At 46.4% G+C, this 24,455-nt stretch overlaps 2 protein-coding genes across 2 annotated transcripts; one reads left to right on the top strand and one right to left on the bottom strand.

The window, feature by feature from the left end:
• The first annotated feature begins 1,093 nt into the window (after positions 1-1,093).
• Positions 1,094-12,585, top strand: CUNH3orf14 (chromosome unknown C3orf14 homolog). Its single transcript, XM_052678453.1, has 5 exons — positions 1,094-1,178; positions 2,326-2,409; positions 3,135-3,258; positions 7,891-7,965; positions 10,661-12,585. Exons 2-5 carry the CDS (start codon positions 2,357-2,359, stop codon positions 10,814-10,816), a joined length of 408 nt encoding a protein of 135 aa, XP_052534413.1. The 5' UTR covers positions 1,094-1,178; positions 2,326-2,356; the 3' UTR covers positions 10,817-12,585.
• A 3,576-nt stretch (positions 12,586-16,161) lies between these two features.
• FEZF2 (FEZ family zinc finger 2) lies at positions 16,162-23,649 on the bottom strand. Its single transcript, XM_052678452.1, has 5 exons — positions 23,385-23,649; positions 22,209-23,059; positions 21,991-22,125; positions 21,756-21,888; positions 16,162-21,380 (listed from the first exon to the last, which is right to left on the bottom strand). Exons 2-5 carry the CDS (start codon positions 23,001-23,003, stop codon positions 21,118-21,120), a joined length of 1,326 nt encoding a protein of 441 aa, XP_052534412.1. The 5' UTR covers positions 23,004-23,059; positions 23,385-23,649; the 3' UTR covers positions 16,162-21,117.
• Between the last annotated feature and the right edge of the window lie 806 nt (positions 23,650-24,455).

Genomic DNA, 24,455 nt, shown 5'->3' on the forward strand with positions numbered 1-24,455 from the left:
GCCTTGCAATACAAGGAACCAGCTATTCAAAGCAGCCTGCTATGGGGATTTTTGACTGTTAGTGCCAGATTTCTTTTTTAAAGGAAGTTTAGAACTTGCGATCTTGACAAATTGGGAACTAAACTAGGTTAGGCTATATTTCTGATGAAAACAAACAAACAAACAAACCATAGTTTATAGCTCATTAGCTATTGACATATTGTTCCACCCCACTGTCATATAAAGAGGTCATTAAGAAGTTACGTTTTCCATCCTCTGCTCCCACAACACTGAACAACTGACAGTACCTGCAGCTTAACACAAACGTTCTTGTCCTTTGCTTTCTGTCTACAAATGACATATGCAGTGGTTTACATACGACAAAGTTCAATTTGTGCCCACTCTTTATGGAATTCATCAAATGCTACCATGCTACCAAAAAAAATAAAAAGGGAGAGATTGCTGCCATTAAGGATAACTGGTGTAACTCAGTAGAATGTGTAAATTGCGTTCCAAGTAAAATGAAGATTTTATGGACTATTTATCCCACATGCTGTAGTAAGGAGGGAAAAGAGAAGGAACTGAGGAATCACAAGGAAAACCTGATCAGCAGTGGGGCAGGTTCCTGCTGAAGTCTCCTAAAAAGAGAATGTTTGCATTGGGAAAATGAACTCTTTTAGAAACCACCTGCACCGTCAGTGTGCTTAAATTTGTCAGACAACAGTGGGGAAAAAAATGAAGAAAATGTGAGTTGTATTGAACAGCCATATGGTATTTGACATACAGTTTCCTGGCTCGTGTTTTCTGCAAGGACAAAACACAAAAAGTGGGTTAATTGTGCCTCTTAAAGAAATGTGTTTTAACGGAAGTCTGAAGGAATCAGCCTCAGTAGCGCTCAGATGCTTAGAACGCAAAGCCCAAACCATCGCCAAACGCGCAGCAGAAACTCCCACACAACCACACCCTCAAGCGCCTCCACGCCTTCTGAGGGGTAACGGTCACTGCGCGAGACGCCCCTCTGCCCGCCCCCGGTTCTGATTGGCTCTTGCTTCCTCCCATCCCTCCAATCACAAGCTGAGGGGGCAGGCCTGAGCGCGGAGGCGCGACGCGGCCATAGCGAGCTGATGGGTAAGCCCCGCCCTTCCGGCCGTCTCCATGGCAGCCAGCAGGGGGGTGGCGGCGGCGTCGCGGAGGCCACGGTGAGAGGTGGCTTTGCTTTTGCAAGCCGCAAAGGCTGAAGGTAAACTAGGTTTTTTAGGAAGGGAGCACGGAGGTGATGGGGACCTCCTGAGGGGAAAGGGAAGCGCTGGAAACAGAGCGGAAGGGCGGGGAGTCTGCTGGGTGAGGTAGAACACATCAGTTTCTGCCGAAGTCACGTGTGTCCTGCTTCAGAGTTAGGAGTGGTCTCGGACGTGCCCTCATAGGTGTTCTGACTGCCTGGCGTTTTATTTCTCCCGCCTTTCATGTGGCAGTTTATGGTGTTGAGGCTGATTTCTGGGACAGTAATGCGCTTCTGAGGTGGAAAGGATTAATTGACGGCAAAACGCCTCCAAGCTTCTGAGTAGTGCTGGGGGCCGCAATGTGGGCAGTGGGCACCTGATCCCACCACAGCTAAAAGAACCCCAGAGCCATCAAGGTGTGCACGTAACCCCCTGTTCAGTTATCTCCTGTTACTTTACTGAAGAGCTGATTCTTTCAAGGGCCCGAAATTTAAGCTGGTTCACTGACTTCAGTTGTTAAATCATGCCTGTATTTACCTGTGTATCTGCAACCTCATGTAGGGAACCTGCTTTAGCAGGGGGGTTGGAATCGATGGTCCTCCAAGATCCCTTTCATTCTGTGATATTTCACAGGAGGCACTTTGAGGCATAGTGTGAACTCCAATTGCAACTTTGTACTCATAGTACCACCATGAAGCCCGAAATCACTGCTGTGAACAGTGATACACAAACTATGTGAGCACACGACAGAGTCATAGAATCCTTAGAGTTGGAAGGGACCTCTGAGGGCCTTTGTGTGTGGTGGCTGTAAGCAGGTGACGTTTGAGAAAGCTTTATGAAATCTGAAGGTTGGAAGTCAAATTTTAGTTCCCAAGTAGAAATGTTAGAATTCAATAAGGTTTTCCTAATGTGTATTGTAGACACTTGTGGTGCGTGTGTTTGTGTTCAAACCACAATGTAACAATGTCTTATGCTATTAAAATTTATAAGCGAGTTTTATTTACGTGGCTGATAAATTATATAAATATAATGCATGCAAATGTTAACTTGGAATGCTTTGCTACTGAAAAGCAAGTGTTTGTGCATGCCTTTGGAGGACTCTAATTTCACTTGGTTTTGCTTTAAGGCAGTGACAAAACCTGGACAAGCAACAGAAGATGTCGTCCTATTTGGCTCAGGAAGTTCATCTGGCTAGGAGACACGAGGAGATGTAAGTGACTTCCTCAGTGGCTGCGCCTGCCCCACAGCAGTTTGTGCTGTGGTCCAGAGGGGTCTCGCGTTTCCATCCTTTGAACAGTTAATCAGACCTTTAGAGTGCACGGTAGTATTTTACTGAGGGGCCAGTGATCCAGGAGGTGGCACTCTTCCTTCATGAACTGCTGGAATTAGTGTCATTGCTGGTGAGAGTATTTAGACTGATGAGGTTTTTTGACTTGTGATGATGGTACTGGTTTAAGATCTCCATTGTTAACCTCCTGTCACCACTGAGCTCCTTTGTGGGAAAGGTATTTGCATTGTCACTCTGCGCCTCAGTTATTGAGCTGCATCTTTTTCACCCCTTAAACTAAGGTTGTGAAGCAAATACAGTAATAGTCAGGAAACTCTGCTTTTCTTCTAACAGCTAGTTATAACAACTTGCCGGTGCACAGGAGTAGTACTGATCAAGTCACCCCAGCCCACCCTGTCTTTCCTCTTCTGGGAGATTCAGTGCTTCTAAGCACCTTAGCATATGAGGACTGTTGGTTGCAATATTATAGCTTCGTACAAGCACAGCAGGTGGTGTCTGCCTGTACCTTTTCCCTCCCCCAGCACACCCACCCTACAGCGGGCTTAATTAGCCCCATGGTTTTGAGAAAACTGGGTAAGGTAAAAAGGTTATTTTCTAGCTCCTGAGCAAAATGTTCTACCCACTTAGCAAAATGTTTTCCTTTGTAGACTGTCTCAGAGATCAGCGCTGCTACAGCAGATGGAGACTTATCTAGGAGACAAAAAGACTAAAAAGACATGGCAAACTCAAGCAGCTGATGCAGCTCGTAGAAGGAATGCAGCACTTTTAAATGTAAGTTTCTGCAACTACCAGGAACTGAGTTGAAATGTCATGATTATGCAGCTAAGATGATTTTTAAAAAATGTTTGCTCTGTTGCTATCACTGGAGTTCTCCTATATTCTCTTTTTTCTTCTGGAACTTGACCAAAAGTATCAAATGGCAAGTCTCTATTATCGGATGGCACTACTACCTATTTTACATGCCCTTCTTATTTGAGCCTTGTGGTGGCAGCTGCTGTCTCTCTTTTTTTTTTTTTTCTGAAGTATTTGCAGAGATGCAACACGTGCTATTACTTTCTGCCTAAGACAGCCTTAGTGTAACTAGACTCCAAGACCTTCACACTTTGATTCAAGAGTTGGGATTATGTTTGGAAATGGGTGCTGCCCAGGTTAAGATGCTTTTAGTCCAGGGTAGGAACTGTTGTCCAGCTGTGATTGTGTGAAATTACAGAAGAAGTCCTCAGTTATTTTTCTTTAAGGAGAGGTAGAATGACTTCAAGAATATTACTTGCAAGTATTGTAAAATCAATGCTTGGTCTTTCTGGTTCTTCTCAGTGGTGATACTGTTAATGTTAATAGCTGTTCTATATATCTGTTCTCATGTTTGGGTATAGTTTATGTTTTCTAGGTTAGTTAAGTGGATGTTTGAGAACTGGAAATGAAGATCTGAGTTTGATGTTGGGGACTAGAATGCTAGAATTTCTAATTGAGCTTTAGCTTAGGCATCTGAGTTTGGAGAGATGGCACTTGACTACTGACATGAGCATGCATTTGAAAAATGGTCATCTGCTTCTCACAGGCATTTTCTTCAACTCTTAATTATTAAGATCCCATATAGTGTGTATTGAATCTTTTGAAATTAGAAGTTTTACTTTAGAAAATTAAAAGTTTTATTTTACCATCAAATGTTTTTTTTTGCTTCTTCATGCAGAACCTGATCAAGGTTTAAAAACATTCGCATTTTAGGTGGGTATGATTCTGAAGCAAGCTCTTTTTGAATTTTAATGGAAGCTATATTTAGGGAGTGGCAGATAAGGCAGAACAGTTAATGTGTGATGCCTTCTTAAATACTGTGTGATGAGGGAGGACTTCAACTCAAACTCCAGTCAGCTGCTGCATGCTGGGCTGGGGCAATCAAATGCCTCTGCAGTGGGCATGGACTATGTAGGTGCTTCAGGGTGAGGTTGATAGAAAGGGATGAGTTGTTTATTTTCTTGCATCATAGTTCATTTTCCTCTGCTTTAGTAATTTCATGTTATGACTCTCATTTTATAATTACCGTAGATCTATTTTTCATATTGCTAGTTGTCTTTTTTTTTATAAATGATCTTTATTTTACCAGTGCATTCTCAGCTAATGTACACAAGCAAGCATAAGAAATGCAGGATATATTTTCTGAAAACTTGTTGTATTGGAAATGTTAACAATAACTTAGACATATACAGAGTGTAAATATTTTTGCAGCTACACAGATATTTGCCATCTTCTGTCACATCCTCAAAATTGTTCCTTTCAAGTGTCAAAAATGTTGGTGTTTGTACAAAAAAAAAAAAAAAGCAAAAACATATGTATCAAAACAAATTCTGTGGCAGGATAAAGTAGCATAAATCAGTTTAAATCTATTTATTTTATACTGATTTTAACAGACGTGCACTCCTGCAGATGCTTTCTGATAACAGAATAGAAAAGAACAAAAAAAATCTCTGCAGAATAATACATGAGACGCTTGAAAACAAGACTGATTAATGTGCCAGCTTCAGAATATTGTTCCTGATACCAGGCACTGTACATTTCACAGTTACCATGTGGAGAGTTGTTGATTTGGCCTACTAAAAAATACACGGACATGATGAAGTGTTATTTTTTTATTTGCATTTCTGTTTTTCTGCATGTAAGCAAAATCAGTTTTCAATATGTGATCATAGGAAGAGACATTTTTCTTTCTCAGTGCTAGTTGATATTTATGCACAGGAAAGCATTTCAAGATCAATTTATTTTCTAATCAGCAGGAAGCAGGGAACTAAACATCTTTTTTTAATTGAAATTTTAGCATTATAAGCACTTGTTCAGCATTTTAACATAATTGTCAGAGTATTTCACTTAATGTCTTTAGAGGGATACTGCAGATTAGAGAAATCTGTATCATCTGGTGCTTATATAATGTTTTCATAACAAAAGCAGAAATTAGACCAGTATTTACAATCTAATTTATGAGACTTGTTTGTCAGTAACATTTCTGGTTTATCAGTTCTGTTGTTATTTTGGTCCAGCATCTTATATCATGAAATAGAAAATAGGGAATATGCTCTTCGATTTTTAGTACTATGTAAGTAATTTAGACTGAGTTTGATTTCCTGTATGGGCATGTAATTGCAGAATTACTGAGGTGGGATTCTGCCAGGCTCTTATCAATAGAAGTGACAGTTGAATTTGGTCCCCTAACAGCGACGTGTTTGTCATGCATTCCATTTTACCTCTGGGGAAGGGTCTTGAATTGTTTTTGTTCCAGTCCTTGTAGTTTCAGGGGAAAGTGCTGCAAGATGCTCTCTTTTTTTTTTTTTTTTTTTCTCTCTATATTGTGACATATTAAATTTGTTGCTATTTTTTTTTCCAAAGAAACTTACACCAATGTATTTATTTATAATTGAAGATGGAGATTCCTCTTCCCTGCAAAGTTCACCGGTTGCATAGACATGAAAGAAATGCCATCTAATCTTAGTTATTTTTCTAAAGCATACTACACCTTCCAGCAAAAATTTTGTTCACTGTCTGTCATTAAATCAGTATTCTGACAATAGACTGCACAACACAAACTCGAGTGAGCAACAAAAAGACACATCCGATATCTAGGCTATGCCAAAGTGACCTTCTCCACTAAACATATATGCACAACTGCTCTCTCCTTTTTTTGCTTGGAATACATAAATTTCCAATGACCATAAACATTCTGATGCCCTTAACTGAATAGCTAAAGAAATGATTTTTTGATGCTCTTCCTTCCTGTGAAAATTGCTTTAGAAAGGGGAAAAATCCTGTGGGAGAACATGAAACAAACTTTAGTGCTTGATAGTTCTTCTGGATGTGGTGATATCTTCTCCAGCCTTCATCAGAGCCATACTGAGATGAGCTTCGTTCAGTGCGATTGATGGTCTGTCTGTTCTAAGCACATGCAACAAAGTCCATACTTAGTTTAGTGAATTCTTTTATGTCTTCTATTGTTTTTATTGACATTGTGACTTCAGGTGGCTTCTGGTTTTGCTTACATTCCCTCTGTATGTTTATTCTCTTTTCTCACCTGACAAGAGGCAGCCACTTGCTGCTTCTGGGATTTGGATAAATCCAAGATCTAAGTTTGTTCTTAAATGTCCCTTGGCTTCTCCAAGGTTGTAAACTCCCCTGTACAAAAGGGGACTTTTACTAGAGAATTTAGTCATGGTGTAAAAGGGTTTAATGAAATAGAATAAGATGAACACTGTAGAGTGAATGAACTGAGTGTGTTACTAAGTTGAACTTGAGCTAACAGGTTTCTGTTTTTATTAACCATACCAGCTGAATTTGAGCCATGTTTCTCAAACTAAACTGAAGTTGAGCACTGTTTATTTTTGATGTATTCGTATTGGCTATTATTCAACACGAGTAATCATGTTTGGTCTCTCTTGAGGATATGCTTCTCCAGAATCGCACTCTTCTTTTCAGCAGCAGTGGTGGTGAATATTTGGGAAGTCCCTTTGGGGAATTTCCTCTCTCATTTAGTTTTTCTGTTGTACTCTTCACACCCGCTCTCTGCTCCCAACTCTGCCATCTGCTACACTTTCTTTCCCCCTCCACTCTGTTCAGCTTTGGCTTCTTCACACCCCACTCCCACGTCCCTTTCTGTCTCTCTTCATCTGCCCACCACTCAATCTCTTCAATGTTTGGGTATGGAACTAAGCCCACAAGAATGGGTCAGAACTTTAAGGGGGAAGGGGGCTAATTTGGGGTGATGGGTTTTATTTGTTTGTCACTGCTGTTTCTGTTTTTAAAATTTATTTAGGCCTTTGTGAATCCAGCACACATCCACTGGGCAAGCAGAAACCCAAATACTGATTTTTATAAGAAAGCTATGTGAGGTGCATTGTCATCCAAGTTTGTCTGGTGAACAGCTTGCTGCAGCTCTACATTTTTGTGCACATGTTATGCATGCATATTAGCAAGTCATCTTTGTCTTGAGAAGTAAAGATCTTGCACATAATTTGCCTAGTTACTTTACAGTTACAGTAGCTAGAATACATACTTCAGTTTTCATGCAGCACAGAACAAACCATTCTATTCTTCATTGCTGTAAATCATAGAGAATGGAATTTAATTGTAATTTACTTTAGCGTTCAGACAGAACAGCAGTGCTTTACAGCAACAAACCTATGTGGTAAAACATTTGTTCTTTTATCAGAAAGTTACAGTAAGCATTTAGAAACTGTAGGTTCCTAATCTTACAAGTTAGATTCCAGAATGGCTGCAGAGAAAGTTTTGAACCTCCAGTGTTGTTATTTGAGTACTGTTTAGGTTTAATGAGTTAGCTTAATTAATCTAAATGTCTTTATGTGAGTATATTTTCCTTTCAATATTCCCACTGTGTTTTTAAAATGTGCTTTGCCTGTGTTTTAGGACATAGAAGCAGCAGAAAAAAAGCTGCAAGAAAGAATGTATTTACTTCCACATCCCGATACTGTTAAGCTAGAAGTAAGTCCTAGAACTCTGTCTTTTTGTTGCTGTTTACCAAATATTTTGCTCCCCATCCCCCCCAAGCATGTTCTTAAAGTGAAAATAATTGATTTTAAAATCCAGTGACTGGTATAGCCAAAGGCCTGTGTGCTGTGCAGCAAGCTGAACCTAACTTCTAGGGCAAGGGCCCTAGATTCTGGAGCATTCTGGTGGAAATGTTTTGCAGCTTTCAGATCTTTACATACTTGTATTTAAAAATGAAAATGGATGATATTGACAAAATTCAATTTTTACGATGACTACTGTGACTGTTATGTCAGAGCTGCTTTGTTTTACACAGACATCCTGTTTTCAGTGTGCTGCAGGTTGTCATCCTTACATTTCAGAGTCAACAGTTTATCAACTTGAACAGAGAAGGTTTCACTTCTCACAGTTATTTTATCAGGTCGTACAGGATCCCAGGAGAAGTAGTGCTAAACCTGGGATTTTTCTTCTCACTCATAGTCCCTGAAGCATTATTTAAAGATGGCAATTTTGAGGAAGTTGCTACTCTGAGAACAAAATGTTGTTCTGATAAAACACACCAGTTTCAGTTCTCTAATCTCAAGACCGTTTTCTCAGTATTGCGCTGCGATGAATGAATGAGGAGGACAGGAGCACTCTTAGGAGCAGAAGTAGGAACACAGCTTATTCCTGATAGAAACTGAACATCTAACCACAGGGACCCCAAATCATAGTCCTGCGTGTGTTTCTTGCACCAGTGATTTGTGGGTTCGTCATTATGCAGTGAGTTATTTTCCACAAACATAGCATGTCCCACACGATTCTGTGTGTTGTCAAAGGAGAGGAAAGGTATGAACTGTAATGTTTTCATCTGATGGTGAGGTGTATTGTATGTTGATTTCACACCTGCTGGGCAAGTGTTGTAATACTTAGGCTGCTACTTAAATGAGAAGCATCGTTCCTTGTTTTAGTTACTGTTAAAAGATGTTGTCTGCCTTTCTAGTTCATAAATGGCTGACTCCCATGGCTGTGACAAGGTACGCTCTCAGAATGCCCTTTTAGTGGGGTTTTAAAAAATTTTTAGGAAAAATCAAATGTTCTTCCTGGATACCTGTACGTCTTGAATGACACTGAGAAGGCTGCCAAAGTACTTGGTTGAGCCCAATCTGACTGTGCTCAGAAGTAGAGTTTTAGACTCTTAGAGGACTTCAAGGCACCTGAAGAGTTGTTTGGATCAGTTTTGGACTAGGAGTTCAGCTTCTGTCTTTGTCCTGTATTAGATGCTTAAGCTGCTTATGGGATGTAGACTGAAGTCCACATGTACTGAGAGCACAGAGCTGATAGCTGCAGGGATCTTTGTGCTCTTTAGCATAGTGGTATAGTGGCAGAATTTTTGAGAGAACGATGTTACTATTTGAAGCAGAAGATCCTATTTCAGCCTTTTTTGTACTTCTAAAGAAGAGTGCTATAAATAGTAGAAAAAGAAAACTTTTTCATGGTACAAAATTCTGGTGTGTGCTCTGCTCCAAAACACTTCTGAGCATATTTCACTCAGCCATATATGTGTCTGTATTAATATACTTTGAAAGTTATGGCTGTAATGGATCCCCAGCTTGCTAAGTCAGAGTAGTTTTGTGTGACAGCACATATGCTTGTCAAAAAAGATTCTTTGAGTAAATCTGTTGAAGAAAATATTTTTGTAAATCTGCAAGAGCTGTAGTTATATCTGAGTTACATGTAAGAATCAGGATGATTAGCCAGGAATCTAATACTCTGTAGAAAGATGTAGAAGAGTACTATAAAGTGAACGTTATATATTTAAACAAGTAGAGGAAACAAAATGCATATGGCACCGTACATGTTTTCTGCTACAAAATTACTTTTTACTGAATGAACATAGGTATCTCAAAATACCTCCACTTACCTTAGAGAATTGGATGTGTAAGTTTCATCTGGCTCTTGATCACATTATCTTGTGGAGAAAAAAGAAGAGGCGTCACTAAGCATTTCTTCTTCAAAGTTCTAGGAGAAGCACAGTTCTCCTGAGTGCTAGCACCAAAGTACGGTCAGTATGTCCGTCCTAGCAGTAGAATGGAAGTCAGGTTTCTTAGTCAGAGGCACTGAGTAACGCACAGGGTTAGATAACCCAGTGTTCTTTTCTGACCACGAGATGACTAGATGGCCTTTTCCTTTCGTGACGCAAATCCTGGAGCCAATTACTGTGCCGCTGATTTATCACAGCTGAAATTTTACTCAAATAGTTTGAGCTGCATTGCTGCAAACTTTTCTAAGGAAAGCAGCTTACATAGCACTTTCTGTTTATAGCATGAAGCAGATTTTTTTTTTTATTTCAAATTTAAATGCAACTAATGCATGTATTTAAATATGAAAGCTGCTTTTGGAGAAGCTTAGAATCACAGAAAATATTTTATTGAAGGCATGCTGAGGGTCTGAATTAATCTGTGCTTACCACAAGAGGGCAGATTCAGACACTTCACAGTTCATGCCACAAGATGAAATCCTTCCAGTCTGGTGTTTTGCATCGTATGAGAGATTGATAACTTTGTGTGCAAGTACATTGTTCTTTCCTGAACTGCTTCACTCATAAGGCAAGATTTGAAAATCCATTGCATATATCTATTGTTTGTAAACATGCTGATGCAGATTTTGAAATAAAGTTGATTTTTATTTTTTTTTATGTCTTTCTCAGACTCTCTATTGGGCTTCAGTAAAAGATTCTCTTCCCAATTGGGAAGAGTTTCTTTTAGGAAGAGCAGAATATCCCATTGGTTTTAAGAAACTGAAAACTACAAAGCAGAACAACATAAGCTACCCAGAAGAAGATTCACAAAAACAAATACTCTGATTTTGTTTTGTAATTCTGGTTTGAGCAGACAATATCTTCCACGTTATAGAATGTAATATTATGCCATTAAATGGTAATGTAAATTGTTTGAGATGAAAACGAACTGTACTGGATAATTTGTTTCTGTTGTCTCCGCGTGTAAAACTTCAGTTTGAATGGTGGCGTCTGCTTTTGGAGAGCTTAGACTAGAATTCCTCACAATGGGAGAAGCAGTGCTGCTGAAGGGGGCTTTTTGGACCAAAAGTCAAATCACCCACCAAGGTGATCGCAGCTTCAATATAAGTAGAGTCTTAGGTTATTTGCAATCCTCTGCTTTTCTGTGTAAGTGTGATAACTAAAGATATATTCATACATAATCTTTTTACACTGCATTCATCTCTGTTGCATGCACATGTCTGTGGATGAAGCAGAAAGGAAGAATTTGCCATTAGTGGGAAGGGCAGGCACTTTGCATCAGTCCTGATTCAGCAGCAGTGATCTGTGTGGAAACATTCATGACAGCAGATGTGGGGAGAACACCTTGGATTTGCATATCTTGCTTTCCCTGATTGTTGTTGTTTTTGGCATTGCCACTTCTATTGCTTCTGCACCTCTCTCCTTTAACTGCTGCTGCTTTTCCCAGCCTCGTGCTATCTAACTTGTGAGTAAAGACAAGAAAATACAAACAAACCCATAGGAACTTTCTGCTGCTCCTAGGCTTAATGCTATTTTCTTTATGGTGGCATCCTATAAGTGAGGTCTTTAACTTAAGCATGAGGAGTTTGATAGGAGCAAGCAGGAAGGTTGCCTGCAGCAGCTGTCATACAACCAAGAACATAGAAGCTGCAGAGATTCTTTCTCAGCCATTGAGCTGTTCCTCCACATCTTCTTTTAGAGTTCATTGGAAAAGACTTCTAGATTTGTGACTTGTCCTGAAGAAATTTCACTCTTCCTATGTGAAGGATGCTTCAAAGAAAGAAAGGAAGGGAGAACCTGGGCTGGAGTCGATATATTGCTAAAATTTAATCTTATATGCTGCAATGTTCTTCTGACTGGGACAACAACGGCCCCTGATCTGGAACAGGAATAAAAGAAGTTGACTTCTGCCAGAGCCTGGGGATTTGGAAAAATTGTAATTACTAATTTTTGCTGATCTGTTAATGAACTGATCAATGCATCTCCGTGTTACTTAGAGATACAAATATTTTTTGTGCTAGACTAGGGAAGTACTTTTATTGAAACTCAGTTTCTAGCAGCATTATTGATAAATACATGAATTGGCTCAGACCTGTGGACTGAAGAACACGTGTTCTGTCCATTAAACATAGCTCAGATATTCACAGGTTGATGAGCTGATGGTGGGGAGTTTGTAGTTCAGTCTGAACTAGAGAATGGACTTCTGGCTGGGAGCTCTAGGAAGCCTGGCTGAACCTGAAGGACCAGTATCCATGAGAGCTCCTTCCTGAAATTAGGCAGTCAGTTTTGTCTGGATTTCAATTAGTCAAAGTATCATTTGCACACAGGAGGAAAAAAAAGAGTAAAACTTCAGTTTTGAAGATGTTGTATATTTTCAGTGGGAATGCTAGGAGTTCATTTAAAACTTTTTCTTTTAAAGTGTCCATTAAACTGATAAGTTTTTACAGAAACTGCCATCTTAGAAATATCCTGTTGAGTGGGTGTTGGTGTTTGTAACAATAACGTTGTTTTCATAATATGTGATGGCAGATTAGCACGCTTCTCTGCAGTGTTGTTAACAGTTGTAATTAAGGAATAAACAGTAAAGGGTGTCAGTCCGATGACAATTTCATCTATAGTGTCACAATACAAAATGTCACAAAATATTAGAACTGTTATATAACTACAAAAATATCAAATTAGGCTTTCATCTTACTAGCAGAGAGCTTAAAAAAACCTGGCAGAGAGACCATTGCAATTTTATACCTACTCAGTGTTCTGTCACAAAGACAACTTGGTAATATTTTCTTCTGTGAGATCGCAACGTGGTTCTCAGTCTGATTTGGTGGGAATGTGTGTGGATCTTCGAATCATTGAGCTCCAATTTAAAAACGCAAATAATTGCAATCAGTTGAACGTACAGGAGGGGAAAAGCAATTACATGCAGTGCCCCTCTCCCACAAAAGGGGTGGGCGAGCTGTTGCTAACAAAGGCTAGGGCTCATCCCGGTCTTTGCATGGAAAGGGAAATCGCTTAAACTAAAATCTGGGCCCCTAAGTACTTTATACGTGTGAATAATCTGGGTCTTTATCTCTTTGGACTCCGCCTAAACGCTGGGACACAATGCAGATGCTCACCATTTCCTTGCTGCTTTTGGTTTCTGGTGGAAGGAAGGCAGTGTGCACTGTGAGGAAAGAGCAGCCGGAGAGAAAAGGGCTCTGTGCCATTGTTTAACTGCTGTAAAAATAAAGACAAAAGCAATTCCCTTGGTAACAAACATAGTTTGAACTGTCAGGTATTATTAGATACTTCATTAGATACTTGGATGCTGTCTTTCTGATTTTTTTTTCCCCTCTTTTATCAGGCTAAGAGGTGAAGATTAAAATTTGTCATCTTTTCAGAAAAGGAAATTACGTTTTTTTCTGTGCTGTAGCTTCAGGACAGCTAGCAGATAGAATGTTATATAGGAACAGGTCCAGAAAATTGATTAGAATAAAAATAGAGAGGAAACTTTTAAAGTAGGAATGTGTATAGGCATCTTCTCTGGCTGACAGGGGCCTTTTTGTTGGGCTGTGGTCTGAAAGGTGGAAATGCAGTCGTGTATGAGCTAAACAGCAAACCAATAGGTGCAAGGAGGCACGTAGCAGGGCTGCTAGGTAGAAGGCAGGTGTGTCCTGATGTGTCACAAAGCTTGGGGCAAGCAGTGGCAGAGCACATGACGTTATGGTATCTCTTGTTATACCTGGTGCCATTTCTGTGTGGCTGAGCTGGCTTGCCACCTGCCTTTGGGTAGACCCACATTGGGAAAGCACTCCTGTAATAGCTTAAGTGTATTTAGATAAAAACCAAAACTAGAACTATACATTGATCTATACTGCCATGATTTAATACTGGCATTAAATGAGATCTTGAATGAGTATTCTTCTGTCTCAATGCCGATCCTTCAAGAAGATGAATTCAGTGTAGTCATCCCACTGTCTCATCCCAGGCTTTTTATCCATTCTGGGGTAAAGGGCTTTTTTTACTCCGAAAGTAACCTGTTACTCTGCATTCTTGATGTGGGGCTTGCCCCTTTGTGCTAAAGCATATGTATGCATAAGCTGCAGTGGTCCTGCTTCTTGCTTCTTCTGCTTTCCCGGTGGGTCAGAGAACACAAGGGAGAGAAAAGCAGGAGAAAAAACAAATGGTTTTTGCCTGTTTGTAAGTTAATGATCAAGAATCTTATAAGAAGAAGCAATTTTGGGGGTTTGTGGATGGATGAGTAAGCTCACCCATTTTGTCACCTCTATCCTCACATTCCCAAGGATTTCATTGTCTCAGCCATTCTAGCAGTGGGGGCAGTAGCAGAGAGCATGTAAGTTTTCCCTGGGATAGGAAGTTTCTTATTCCACTGAGTCTTTCTCAAGCTTATTGGTTTCATTTGAAGGTGTATATGGGATAACAGAAGGGCTTGGATACATGATACTTGTCGCTGTGGTTCCTCTCAGTTATATTTCTGCAGGTCACGTTTTCATAGAAGTTGGGAGCCAGGCTCTAGGCAGAGCTGATAGTTCCACCTCTCTAATTCATTCACGTTGTGCAGCCAGGGTTATAGGTGCTCACTTTGAGCTTGCTGATAGTGAAAAATAAGGGGAAAAAAATGGAATGCAGTTTTAGAGGGTTATGTCTGAAAGAAAACATTACTTACTCCATAATGCTAAGTTTCATAATATTTTAATAGTTGTGTTCAGATACAACTTGACCTTAAATATCACCCCAAATGCAAGCTGTTTTAACATATTTGTAATGCTCAAATCGTCATTACTGCAATATTCTGTTTGCTTGAGGATTATAATCCACTGATACAATATGATACAGTTTAAGTAAAGCTTTCATCTTGTATTCACAGCCTGGTGGATTTTGGTGTTGTATCGCATGGACAAACCGTGTGTAAGTCGGTGCCTTCTGTAGCTGATGTGCACTGAGTCTGCAGGTGATGGATGCTTTGCTTAGGTGTGCTGCTTATTATCCTTCATTTTCCTTTGAGACCCATCAGAAATGTTTATCTGCTGAATGAAGATTAGAATCTCAGAAGTTTGTTGATGAAAAGTCAAAATGTAATAAATCCAGGGTAGGTTATTTATGCTCTCTATCGCTTCATAGTAAGCATGTGCTTAATCAAATATGTGATTATTTGCAAGATGTGGATAAATTTTAAGCTCTTGCAAAGGAAATAGGTGGAAAAAATAAGTTTTGTAGGTTCCCCTGCAGTAAATAGCGTGGTTTAACTTGGGAATTTGCTGCTGCTTTTAAACATAGCTGAAATGGCTCTTAAAAATGCCTTAATGGCTCTTAAAAATGTGTCCACTGTGTGTGTGCATATGTATCCCTGCAATTGCATCTTTTTCATTTGAGTTACTTTGCATACGTTTGTCATTGCTGCATACAAATAGGAAGTATGATCGCTTCTTCCCATAAGTTTTATCACTAGTGATGATGATCTTAAAAATAAATGTGTGGTGTTCTTTCTCCTCTCAGTCGTATCACCTACCAGCAAGCCCTAATAGGCTGCAGAATAGTGTGAGACGGTATTTACATCACACTTTTGAAACAGATTCAAGCAGAGCCAGCTGCCGTAAGATTATTTTACAAATATATTGCAAATTAATAAAAGGAAAAATTCGGTGTCCTTTAGTAAATTGCAGTCTCCTTGCCTAATGCCTAGCTGGAAGCGGCAGTAATTAGTACCTGCCTCACAGAGGGGCTGGAAACGTCGTTTCGGTTTCCAGCCTTGTGTTTCTTTACCCGTTTAGTTTGTGTGCGTCCCCAGTAGCTTCGTGGCTGGTGCTCTAACTTGCTTAACAGAAGCTCCGGAGGACGGCGCCGTGGCAGCCCTGCACCCGCAGCTTCGTCCCGGTGTGCGCGGGGTGCCCACATCGCTGGGCACGGAGCTGCTCGGGGTGCGGGAAGCCCAAGCTTAGAAAAGGAAGAAAAGAGAGGAGAGAAATAGCATTCCTCTGCCGTTTTCCAGTTTGAAATGGGTAGAAAGCCCAACCTGGAGCACGGACGGGCGCGGTGCGTCTTAGCGGGGCACTCGAGCTGCGCACCGGCGGAGCAGCGCGCCGCAAAGCGTGCCCGAAGCGTGGGCTGCGGCGCCGGCATCCCCGAGGCGGCTCGAGGCGGCTGCTGTGATCCCGGTAACAGCCGTAGTGAGAGCCGTGACGGTGGGAGCCACGTCCGCAAATCTGCAAAGGAGAGCTTTGCATGGGAACAGACGATGTCAGCCCCCCGTCTGCTGTGAGCAGTGTTTGGGGTGAGCTGAAACAACTTCAGCTGCTTTACCCCATTGCTCGGGCGTTCCTTTTTATTTAGTTTATGGGCACGATTGGCTTTTCCCTCCATAATCAGCTTTCTTTTGCTGGATTCATTCATTTATGCGCTAATCCAATGTTGGTAACATCTCAATTCATTAACGTAATGAATCAGAAAGAAGAGGCTGGTTATAAATCAGAAAGCTTCTATTTACGTGCAATAGCTTGGCAACTGACAGCACTGAGGAAGACGGTAGAAGGAGTAAGACAGATAACGGGACGTGGTTACGTGGTTGCAGCAGGGTTCAGGTGCTCTCTGTGTGATCCAAAACGCCTGCTTGCTTTACACGGCAAACGTTCCCAACTGGGGACACATTCAGCTACTGGGGCTCGGTCCTTACGAGCGGCTGTTAGCGCTTCGCTCCGTGGGATTTAGGGGCCGGGCTGTGCCTCCCGTGTGGGTACCGGGGCCGCTCTGTGGAGACGGGGCTCGGGGAAGGACCGGCAGAGGAGGGGCTGCGTTGCTGCCCCACGGGTGACCGTGTGACCCTGCGCGGGCACGGCGAGGTGCTGAGTCCCTGCCCGCACATCACTTCGAACGTTTCTCGCTGCCGCAGCGTCGGGCAAGCACAGAAGACGGCAGAATCGCCGTAGTTGTAGGAAAAGTTTTGCGCTGTTTGGGATTTATCAGCTTGATTCTGAACTTCGGGCCCGTTTTCTTTGCTCCCATCCTTACTGGGGACAATTAGGCTTCCCCAGAACAAAACATACTGTAAAGCAGTTCAAAGCAGATCTTACAGAACGCTCTCTCAGTACCTACACGTGTTTCCCCAGCCACAGGTGCAGAAGAGAGTAGAGGGAATCGCAGCTGTTTGGTTTCTCTTTTTTTATTCCTACTTAAGGACACGTGCTGGGTTCACCTTTCCGTGATTAAATCAGTTAAGCACGTGTGAGCCATAAGCATGCAAATGGGAGTAATACCCAGGCAGGGTTGGTCACCTGGAGAATCAGAGCGAATAGCAGCAGCAGCTAAGGGGGGGTAAGTGAGGGGCTTTTCTCTTTATGAAATGAGTCTGTGGTGGTACTTTGCCTGTGGGGTGGCTTCACCCCAAATAACTAGATCGAGCAGATGAATGACACGAGGTAAAACCAGCCGCAGTGTGAGATCTGCTACGCGGGTCGGGAGCCCTTGGGAGAGGGCGTGGGGGGTGAGCGTGTCACTCCCAGCCTGTCCCCACTGCCGCGGTGTTCGTGGCACTGTGCCTGTGGAGTTCCAGAGCCTACCTATCCCTCCCCCCGGAGAAAAGGGGGGTAGCTGAAGTCCTCGAGGTGCAAATCTGAAGAGAGAGAGAGATGTTAAGGAGCGGGTTCTGACCACGCCGTCGGGGAAAGCGGTGCCCTGGGAGGCGTTGGGGACCCTCGTGGTTGACACGCGGGAGTCGCTCTCTCGAAGCTCCGCCGTCTTACTTAAAAATGGTAGAAATGCTGCTCCGTGCGGCTTAAAGCAGGAGGGCAGAGCTCGGCCGGCACCTGGGCGCCCGCAGGGATCGGCAGGCTGGGCAAGGCATGTGTCAATTCAGCCGTCGTGTTGACTTAAGCGAAAGCGCTAAGCCATTCCTAAACCTAAGTCAATACAGACTTAAGCCAAAATTGTTATTAACGAGCTCTAATCTGATTTAAGAGCCTCCGAACGAACCGTGTCTACACGGGAGGAGAAGAGGCGCGGGGCCCCCGGGTGCTTCGGGGATACCGGCACCCTCGGGAAGGACCGGGACAGCATCCCGCACCGTGCCCGGCCCGGCCAGGCTGCGAGTGCAGCGCTTCGGCCGTGGCGAGTCTGCCCGGGCTGTGCCGAAGCCTGGCTGTGCCGAGGTCGGGCAGCCCCTCTCGCTGGGACATGGATGTGCCAGAGCGGATTTTTTTTTCCTGTCCCGATGGGGCAGTTGAGCGCTCCACTCCACCCCCCAGTGGGGGCCTTTCTTTTCTTCCCCACCAGCTTTGAGCAGCCCTGTTTCAGATTGGCCTTTTTATGTTTGATATAAAGAATAGTTGTTGGCCAATTCCATCTTTTCATCGCTGCTCTCCAGGCCCGGGTCCAAGCGGCTTGTCAGATGCTCATTAACTCCCCCTTTGGCTCTTTCCAGTGTGTCTCCTAAGCTCATTGTGCCAAGAACTAGCGCTTCTTTCTCTTTACACGGCTCCCTTTCTCTGCTCCATCAGGGAGACAAATTACTTTCCAAAAGGGATCGCCAGGGATGGTTTAATGAGAATTTCTCTAGGGCTGGCCGTGGAAATCAATGTAGTTAACATTCGGTGCACTTAATTGGACTTTTCTCTTCTGCCTCCTTCAAAAAAACTCTGAAGCTATCCTGTTAATCTCTCATTTGTAATCAATTGTGTTGACTAAACAAAAGTCTAGGTCGTCCTTTCTTCCTGTCCCAGACAATCCTTTGTTGCCTCTAAATGCCTCATTCTTGAGTGCTCCTGGTCTTGTAGATGGGTTCGATTGTTGACAGTTCATTATTGCGCTTTTGTCCATTTAATCTCCCTCGCTGTGTTTTGCATGTGCATGCCTTAATGAGCTCCGTTGGCAATTAACATGTTTCTAGCAGCAAACTGGTTGCTCAGACGTTTGGAGAGCGGAGTGCAGGGAAAAGGGCAACGCGGCTGCCTTTGGCTCGGGCGCTTCCCGGTGCCCGACGCGACGCACCAGGCTCGGGAGTCCGCTTTGGGCCGGGCCGGGCCGAGAGGGAGACCCGGCAGCTCCTCGTGCCGTTCCCCGCCCGGAGGCACTTCTAACCCTCCCCCCGAGGCACCGGCACCGCTCAATCTGTTGTGTGCGCGGCTGCGGCGTCGGGAAAAGGGGTTGTGTGCGGGTTTTGTGTTACCATTGAGGCTTGCTGGCAAGAGCGCTGAAGTGTGAGCAGTCGTGGACAGCAGAAACATCTTGTGAGGGAGAAGATAATTGGAGTCTCTGGCGTGTGTGCGTCTGACAGAGCCGCCCCTCCCCCGCCACCCGCCGCCTGTGTGTGCCGGGATGGGGGCGAGAGCCCGGCCGGGGGCGGGCAGCGCTCCCGGGGCTCCGATCCTCGCCATCCGTTTCTCGGTGCGGCCGGAGCGAGGACGGTCTGGGACCGCTGCCCGCCGCCCCCGGAGGGACAAAGTGACAAAACCCGTCCAGGGGCGGCCGGCGCGGCCCTCCGAGGTGTCCCGAGGACGTTCCGAGCCGCGATGAGGCCGCCGCTGCCCCTCCGCCAGCTCTACGGGCAGCGCTGCGTGTCAGCAGAACGAGAAAAGAACTCTTCTGCAGCTCCCTGCTGGGAGCGGCTCTTGCCCTGCCTCACCCACCGGGCTGCGGGAAGGGCTCGGGGCCGAGCCCAGTTCTGGCTGTCGACTCCCCCCGGCCCCGAGGTGCGCTTCCCCTGCAGCGGCGGCAGGACCGGCTCGGAGCTGCGGGATTCCCGGCCTCGTCCCGCCGTGGTTTTTCGTCCTGCCGCATTTCCGGGGCCCCCCTCGCCGATCCCGTCCCGTCTGGCTGCCGGGGCCGGGCTCGCTCTGCAGCCGCGATCCGCTTGCGAGAGGTTGAGCTACAGCCTCTTCGCTTGGAGGTGGATTCCCTCTCTCCTAAGGTTTCCAAAAGCGATGACTTGTAGCTGGGATTCCAATTATTATTATTAATTTCTTTTTAACCCGGAACTCTCCCAAAAAGTCTTTTAGAACAAATTCTCCCCCGATCTTTTCCCCGCTACCAGCATCAGCGCGCATCACTCTCCACGCCTCAACCGCTCCAAACCATCAAAGCGATCGTTTTGGCATCGAAAAAACCCCAAAACTCGAGTGAGGAGGAGCTCAGCCCGGGGGGCTCGGAGCACCGCTCCCGGCACCGCAACCCGCAAAGGCGCAGCATGGGGTCGCCTCCTGGCCCCTCTCTCGGCGCAGAGCTGTGCTCGCCTTCGCCTCCCTCCGTTTAATCGCTCCATTAAGCGGGGAAAGGTGAACTCCCCATCGCGGCGTCCCCAGGCATTCGGGTGTCGCGCTCGTTCCCCGCTTCATTGGCGAGCCCGGCCCGAGCAGCACGCAGAGATCAGCCTCGTTTCTCCACTAGAATAATATTGTTCCTAACGACGTGGCCGGAATAGACACTCGCATATTAAAAGTAGGGAAAGGGGGGAGCTGAGAAGGGAATATTTAGTGTAATCCAAGTGCTTGATTATCCGTATTCTGATCAAAAAGAGTTTCTGAGGCCTGCTGGGAGTGATTAGATTAATGTAATGCGGTTTGAAGGGTCTGTGTTTTCTCTCTTAATTTGGGTCATTACTCGGAAAGCGAGCGTGAGATCACTTCATCTGCATGCGGGGAGAGGCACCGAGGAGCGGCCGAACAGCTCCGAACGAGAGCGGCCCCGGGAAGCTGCGGGCGCCCACCGAGCCCCTCTCCTGGGGGCGGCTCCGCCCGGCCCTCTGCGGCCCTCACTCGCGCTCCTCCGGGCTCCGCACACGGCATCCCCCACGGGGCCGGGCTCTGGGCCGGAATGGGAAATGAAACACCTACGAAGGGCCGGTTTATTGTCCCATGATAGATTATATATATATATATATAATATATATATTCCTCACTTATTCGAGCGTACATTTAAAATGGAGATTTACAGACACGTATAAAGAGCGCTGTCCTGGCGGGGGGGAGGCAGCCGGCCCGGCCCCTCTTGGCCCGCAGCGCCGTTAAATAGGATTCCTCTTATATACAGCTGCAGCTCGAGGTCGCTTGCTACCGGCGGCTGAGCTCGCTGGGGAAAAGACAGAGAAGCGAAGGCTGCAGTTGGGATGGGTAGCGGCGGTCCGGGAGCTGTGCCGGCCCTTAGCTCTGCCCGCTGCGCGTTGGATCCCGGGGTGGAGGCGGAGGAGCACTGGAGACGCTGTCGTGCAACTTTCGGACGTGCTTCTTTAAATCAAAGTTTCTGCAAAATCCTTTGCCGCAAGTGACGCACGTGAAGGGCTTCTTGTCGTTGTGGGTGTGCATGTGGAAAGTCAAGTTATAGATCTGGTGGAAGGCTTTGTTGCAAATGGTGCACTTGTACTGCTTCTCTCCGCTGTGGGTCAGCTTGTGGTTCTTGTAGTTGCCTGCGAGGGAGGAGGAAGGTGGGAAAGGGGTTACCGAGGGCGCCAGGTGAGGGGGGCAGGAAGCGAACCCCCGCGCCCCGTCCCGCTGTCAGAGCTGCTCCGCGTCATTGCCGGGGCACAAATGAGGGCAGGGTCAGCCCGGTGACCCGCGGCAAATGGAGAGCGCCCGGGATTAGGTCCGCGGCCCCGCACCTCTCATTTAAAAAGCATTTTGGGAGCCCCGGCAGCGGTCCCCATGCTATGGCCCGGCTTAGGACTGTAATTGGGAGAGGTGGCGGCGGCTCGGCCCCGCACCCCCCGTTCCCGCAGCCGGGCAGGGCCCGCTAGATCCCCGCGCTAATAGTGACGGAACCTCCCCGACCCGGCCCCTCTCACCTTTCTGGTGGAAGCCCTTGCCGCAGAACTCGCAGACGAAGGGTTTGTAGCCGGCGTGGATGCGGATGTGGGTGTTGAGCGTGGAGCTCCTGTTGAACGCCTTCCCACACTGGTTGCACTTGTGGGGCTTCTCCTGCGCGGGGAGGGGGGGGCACAGGAGGGGACGAGAGGCCAGTTAGGGGCTGTGGGGAGAAGCCGTCCCCTACCCCATTCCGCCCCTCACCTCCCCACCTACCTGCGTGTGGATGATTTTGTGCCGGCACAGGGTGCTGGCTTGGCGGAAGCCCTTCCCGCAGACCTTGCACACGAACGGCCGAGCCCCCGTGTGCACCGGCATGTGCCGGGTGAGGTTGTAGTGCGCGTTGAACACCTGCGGGGAAGCAGCGGTGAGACGCGGCGGGCCGCTTCCGCACGCTCCGGCCCCTCCCGCCCCCCCACCCCCGTTCCCCTTACCTTGCCGCACACCTCGCAGGTGAAGTTCTTGGGTTTGCCCTCCGCCGTTCCGCCGCCGCCCCCCCCCAGCTTGGCGTGGCCCTTGGGGGGGCCGCCGCGTTCCGCCGCCGCCGCCTCCTTCATCACCTGGTCCAGGTGGCCCGGCAGCCGCTCCTTGTGCGCGAAGGGCGGCGGCGGGGGCAGCTTCTCGGCCGCCAACCCCGCCAGCTTGGCGTTCTCCAGCAGGAAAAGCTTCTGGTGAGCCGAGAGCCCCCCCGGCGGCGGGGGGCCCAGCAGGCCGGCGGGGAAGAGCTGTCCGTGCAGCAGGTCGGCCGGGTGGTAGGCGGCATCCAGGTAGTTGAAGTAATAGAGGGAGCGGGGGGCTGCCGGCACGGCCCCCGCTTGGTGGATGACCTGCGGCTTGATGAGCCGCCCGCTGGGCTGACCCAGGGCGAGCTCTGCCTTGCAGCAGACGCCGCAGTTGGCTTTGCAGAGCCCCCCGGCGCCCCGCAGGCCGCTCTTCCACAGCTCCGAGTAGTTGAGGAGAGTCTTGGAGGGCACCTCGTAGCCCAGCGGAGGGATAGGGATCACGCAGGGCAGCGGCGAGCACAGGCTGAGCGACTTCTTGCCCGGCTCCGGCTCCGGCCCCGGGCCGCCGTGCCTCTGCTCGAAGGCTGCTTTGGGCTCCGACGTCTTTGCCATGATGCGCTCGATGGAGAAGGCCAGGCTCTTAGACGGGTTAGCGGCGGCGGCCCGGCCGTCGTGCCGGGGGCAGGGGGAAGGCATGACCGTCTCCAGCGACCCCGAGCTCGCCATGGCTTTGCGCCGTGCGGGAACTTGGGCTGAGCGGCCGCTCGCTCCTGCGCTCGGCTCTGCATTCCAGAAAAGCCAGGAGACAAATCAATTTAATAAGCACCTTGTTCTCTTTCCCCCCACTCAGCCCCCCCCCCCCCCCCCACCGGCACCCCCTCCCTATTTACATTCAAATGAACATATCCAAGAACAATGGCACGTAGGGTACCAGATTACTGCTCATTAAGCGGAACACGCTAAAGTAACATGCGAGCTAGACCTTGTTAGTATTTAAAAGGAAAGAAAAAAAAAAAGAAAATAAAAAAGCCAGAAGAAGCTCCCCCAGCCCCTGCTGCCCTGCCCAACCACACCGACGGGGCGCGGGGCTGCCTCAGCACCCCTTACCTTAGCCCGGCTCCGGCGAGACGCATCCAAGCAGCTCGGTGCGGCCGCAGTCACATTTTGATAGCAAACATCTTCCCGAGCGTCAGCTCACCGCCTCGTACATTTAAAGCTGACATCACATGAAGTCACTTGGAGCAGGATGACATGGGGATGCCACCATGGATCTTCCCCGAGCCCAGGCGCCGGGCTGGAGCGCGGTGGGTTGGGGCAGAGAGAGGAAGAGAAGCCCCCCCCCCTCCTCCACGCACGATTTCCTTCCAGTTTAAGACGCTCAAATCGCTCGTGTGCGAGCTGGGTTTTTTTTTTCCCTCTCTCTCTCTCTCTCTCCCTTCTTAAAAAGCAACTTGCAAAGCAGAGGAATCGTTTTGCATGTGGCAAATTAGAAGGCAAGTGCGATTCACAAGTTGGGTGGAAAAGAGTGCTCCAGTTCTCGCTGGGGTTAGAGGAGCCGCTCGGAGTGAGCGTGAGGATTTTTTGCTTTTTATTTCTTTCTTTCTTTTTTTCTTTTCTTTTCTTTTTTTTTTTTTTTAAGAAGGGGGAGAATGAATTTTTTTTTTTTTTTTTCCTAAAGCGACTACCACGCAACCGTGCTCGAGTTATTTTGGCAACCCATCTGCAATCAGCTCCGTTGCAACCGAGCTGGAAGATAATTAATAAATTGTCACTTATCTGCGAGCCTCCCCAGCATGTATAAATTAATAGCCAACCCATTAATTAGGACGGTGTATTAATGTTAATTAAACTAAGTTTAATTCCACCCCCCCCCCCTCTCCTCGCAGAGTGGCTGGTGATTAGCCTTAAATAAACGCGGAGGGGGTCGACTCCGGGGTTGGGTTTGTGCTGCTTAAAAAAAAAAAAAAAGAGGAAGAAAAAAAGGGAAAAGTAAAAAGGGGTAAAAGAGAAAAGCGGCCGTGCGCTGCGACGGGAGCTTTGCAAGCGCTCACCCCGTGAGACGCCCGCATCCCTGGGCGTGCAAGCGGGTGCATCTCCCTTTCCCTTTTAATCATTTTCTTGCCCCCCTCCCGCTCCCCCCTCTCCAAATATACGACATTATTGCGGCCGGGTGCCGGG

The sequence above is a fragment of the Tympanuchus pallidicinctus genome, unplaced genomic scaffold (genome assembly GCF_026119805.1).
Source record: "Tympanuchus pallidicinctus isolate F22 unplaced genomic scaffold, pur_lepc_1.0 scaffold17, whole genome shotgun sequence".
Classification (NCBI taxonomy): domain Eukaryota; kingdom Metazoa; phylum Chordata; class Aves; order Galliformes; family Phasianidae; genus Tympanuchus; species Tympanuchus pallidicinctus.

Bases quoted from the DNA above. Each gene is read 5' to 3' on its own strand.
- CUNH3orf14 (XM_052678453.1), top strand. From the start codon at position 2,357: ATGTCGTCCTATTTGGCTCAGGAAGTTCATCTGGCTAGGAGACACGAG. The intron at 2,410-3,134 runs GTAAGTGACTTC...TTTCCTTTGTAG, and splicing joins GCTAGGAGACACGAGGAGAT to ACTGTCTCAGAGATCAGCGC. The intron at 3,259-7,890 runs GTAAGTTTCTGC...CCTGTGTTTTAG, and splicing joins GGAATGCAGCACTTTTAAAT to GACATAGAAGCAGCAGAAAA.
- FEZF2 (XM_052678452.1), bottom strand. From the start codon at position 23,003: ATGGCGAGCTCGGGGTCGCTGGAGACGGTCATGCCTTCCCCCTGCCCC. The intron at 21,889-21,990 runs GTAGGTGGGGAG...CTCCCCGCGCAG, and splicing joins ACAAAATCATCCACACGCAG to GAGAAGCCCCACAAGTGCAA. The intron at 21,381-21,755 runs GTGAGAGGGGCC...CCTCCCTCGCAG, and splicing joins CAAGGGCTTCCACCAGAAAG to GCAACTACAAGAACCACAAG.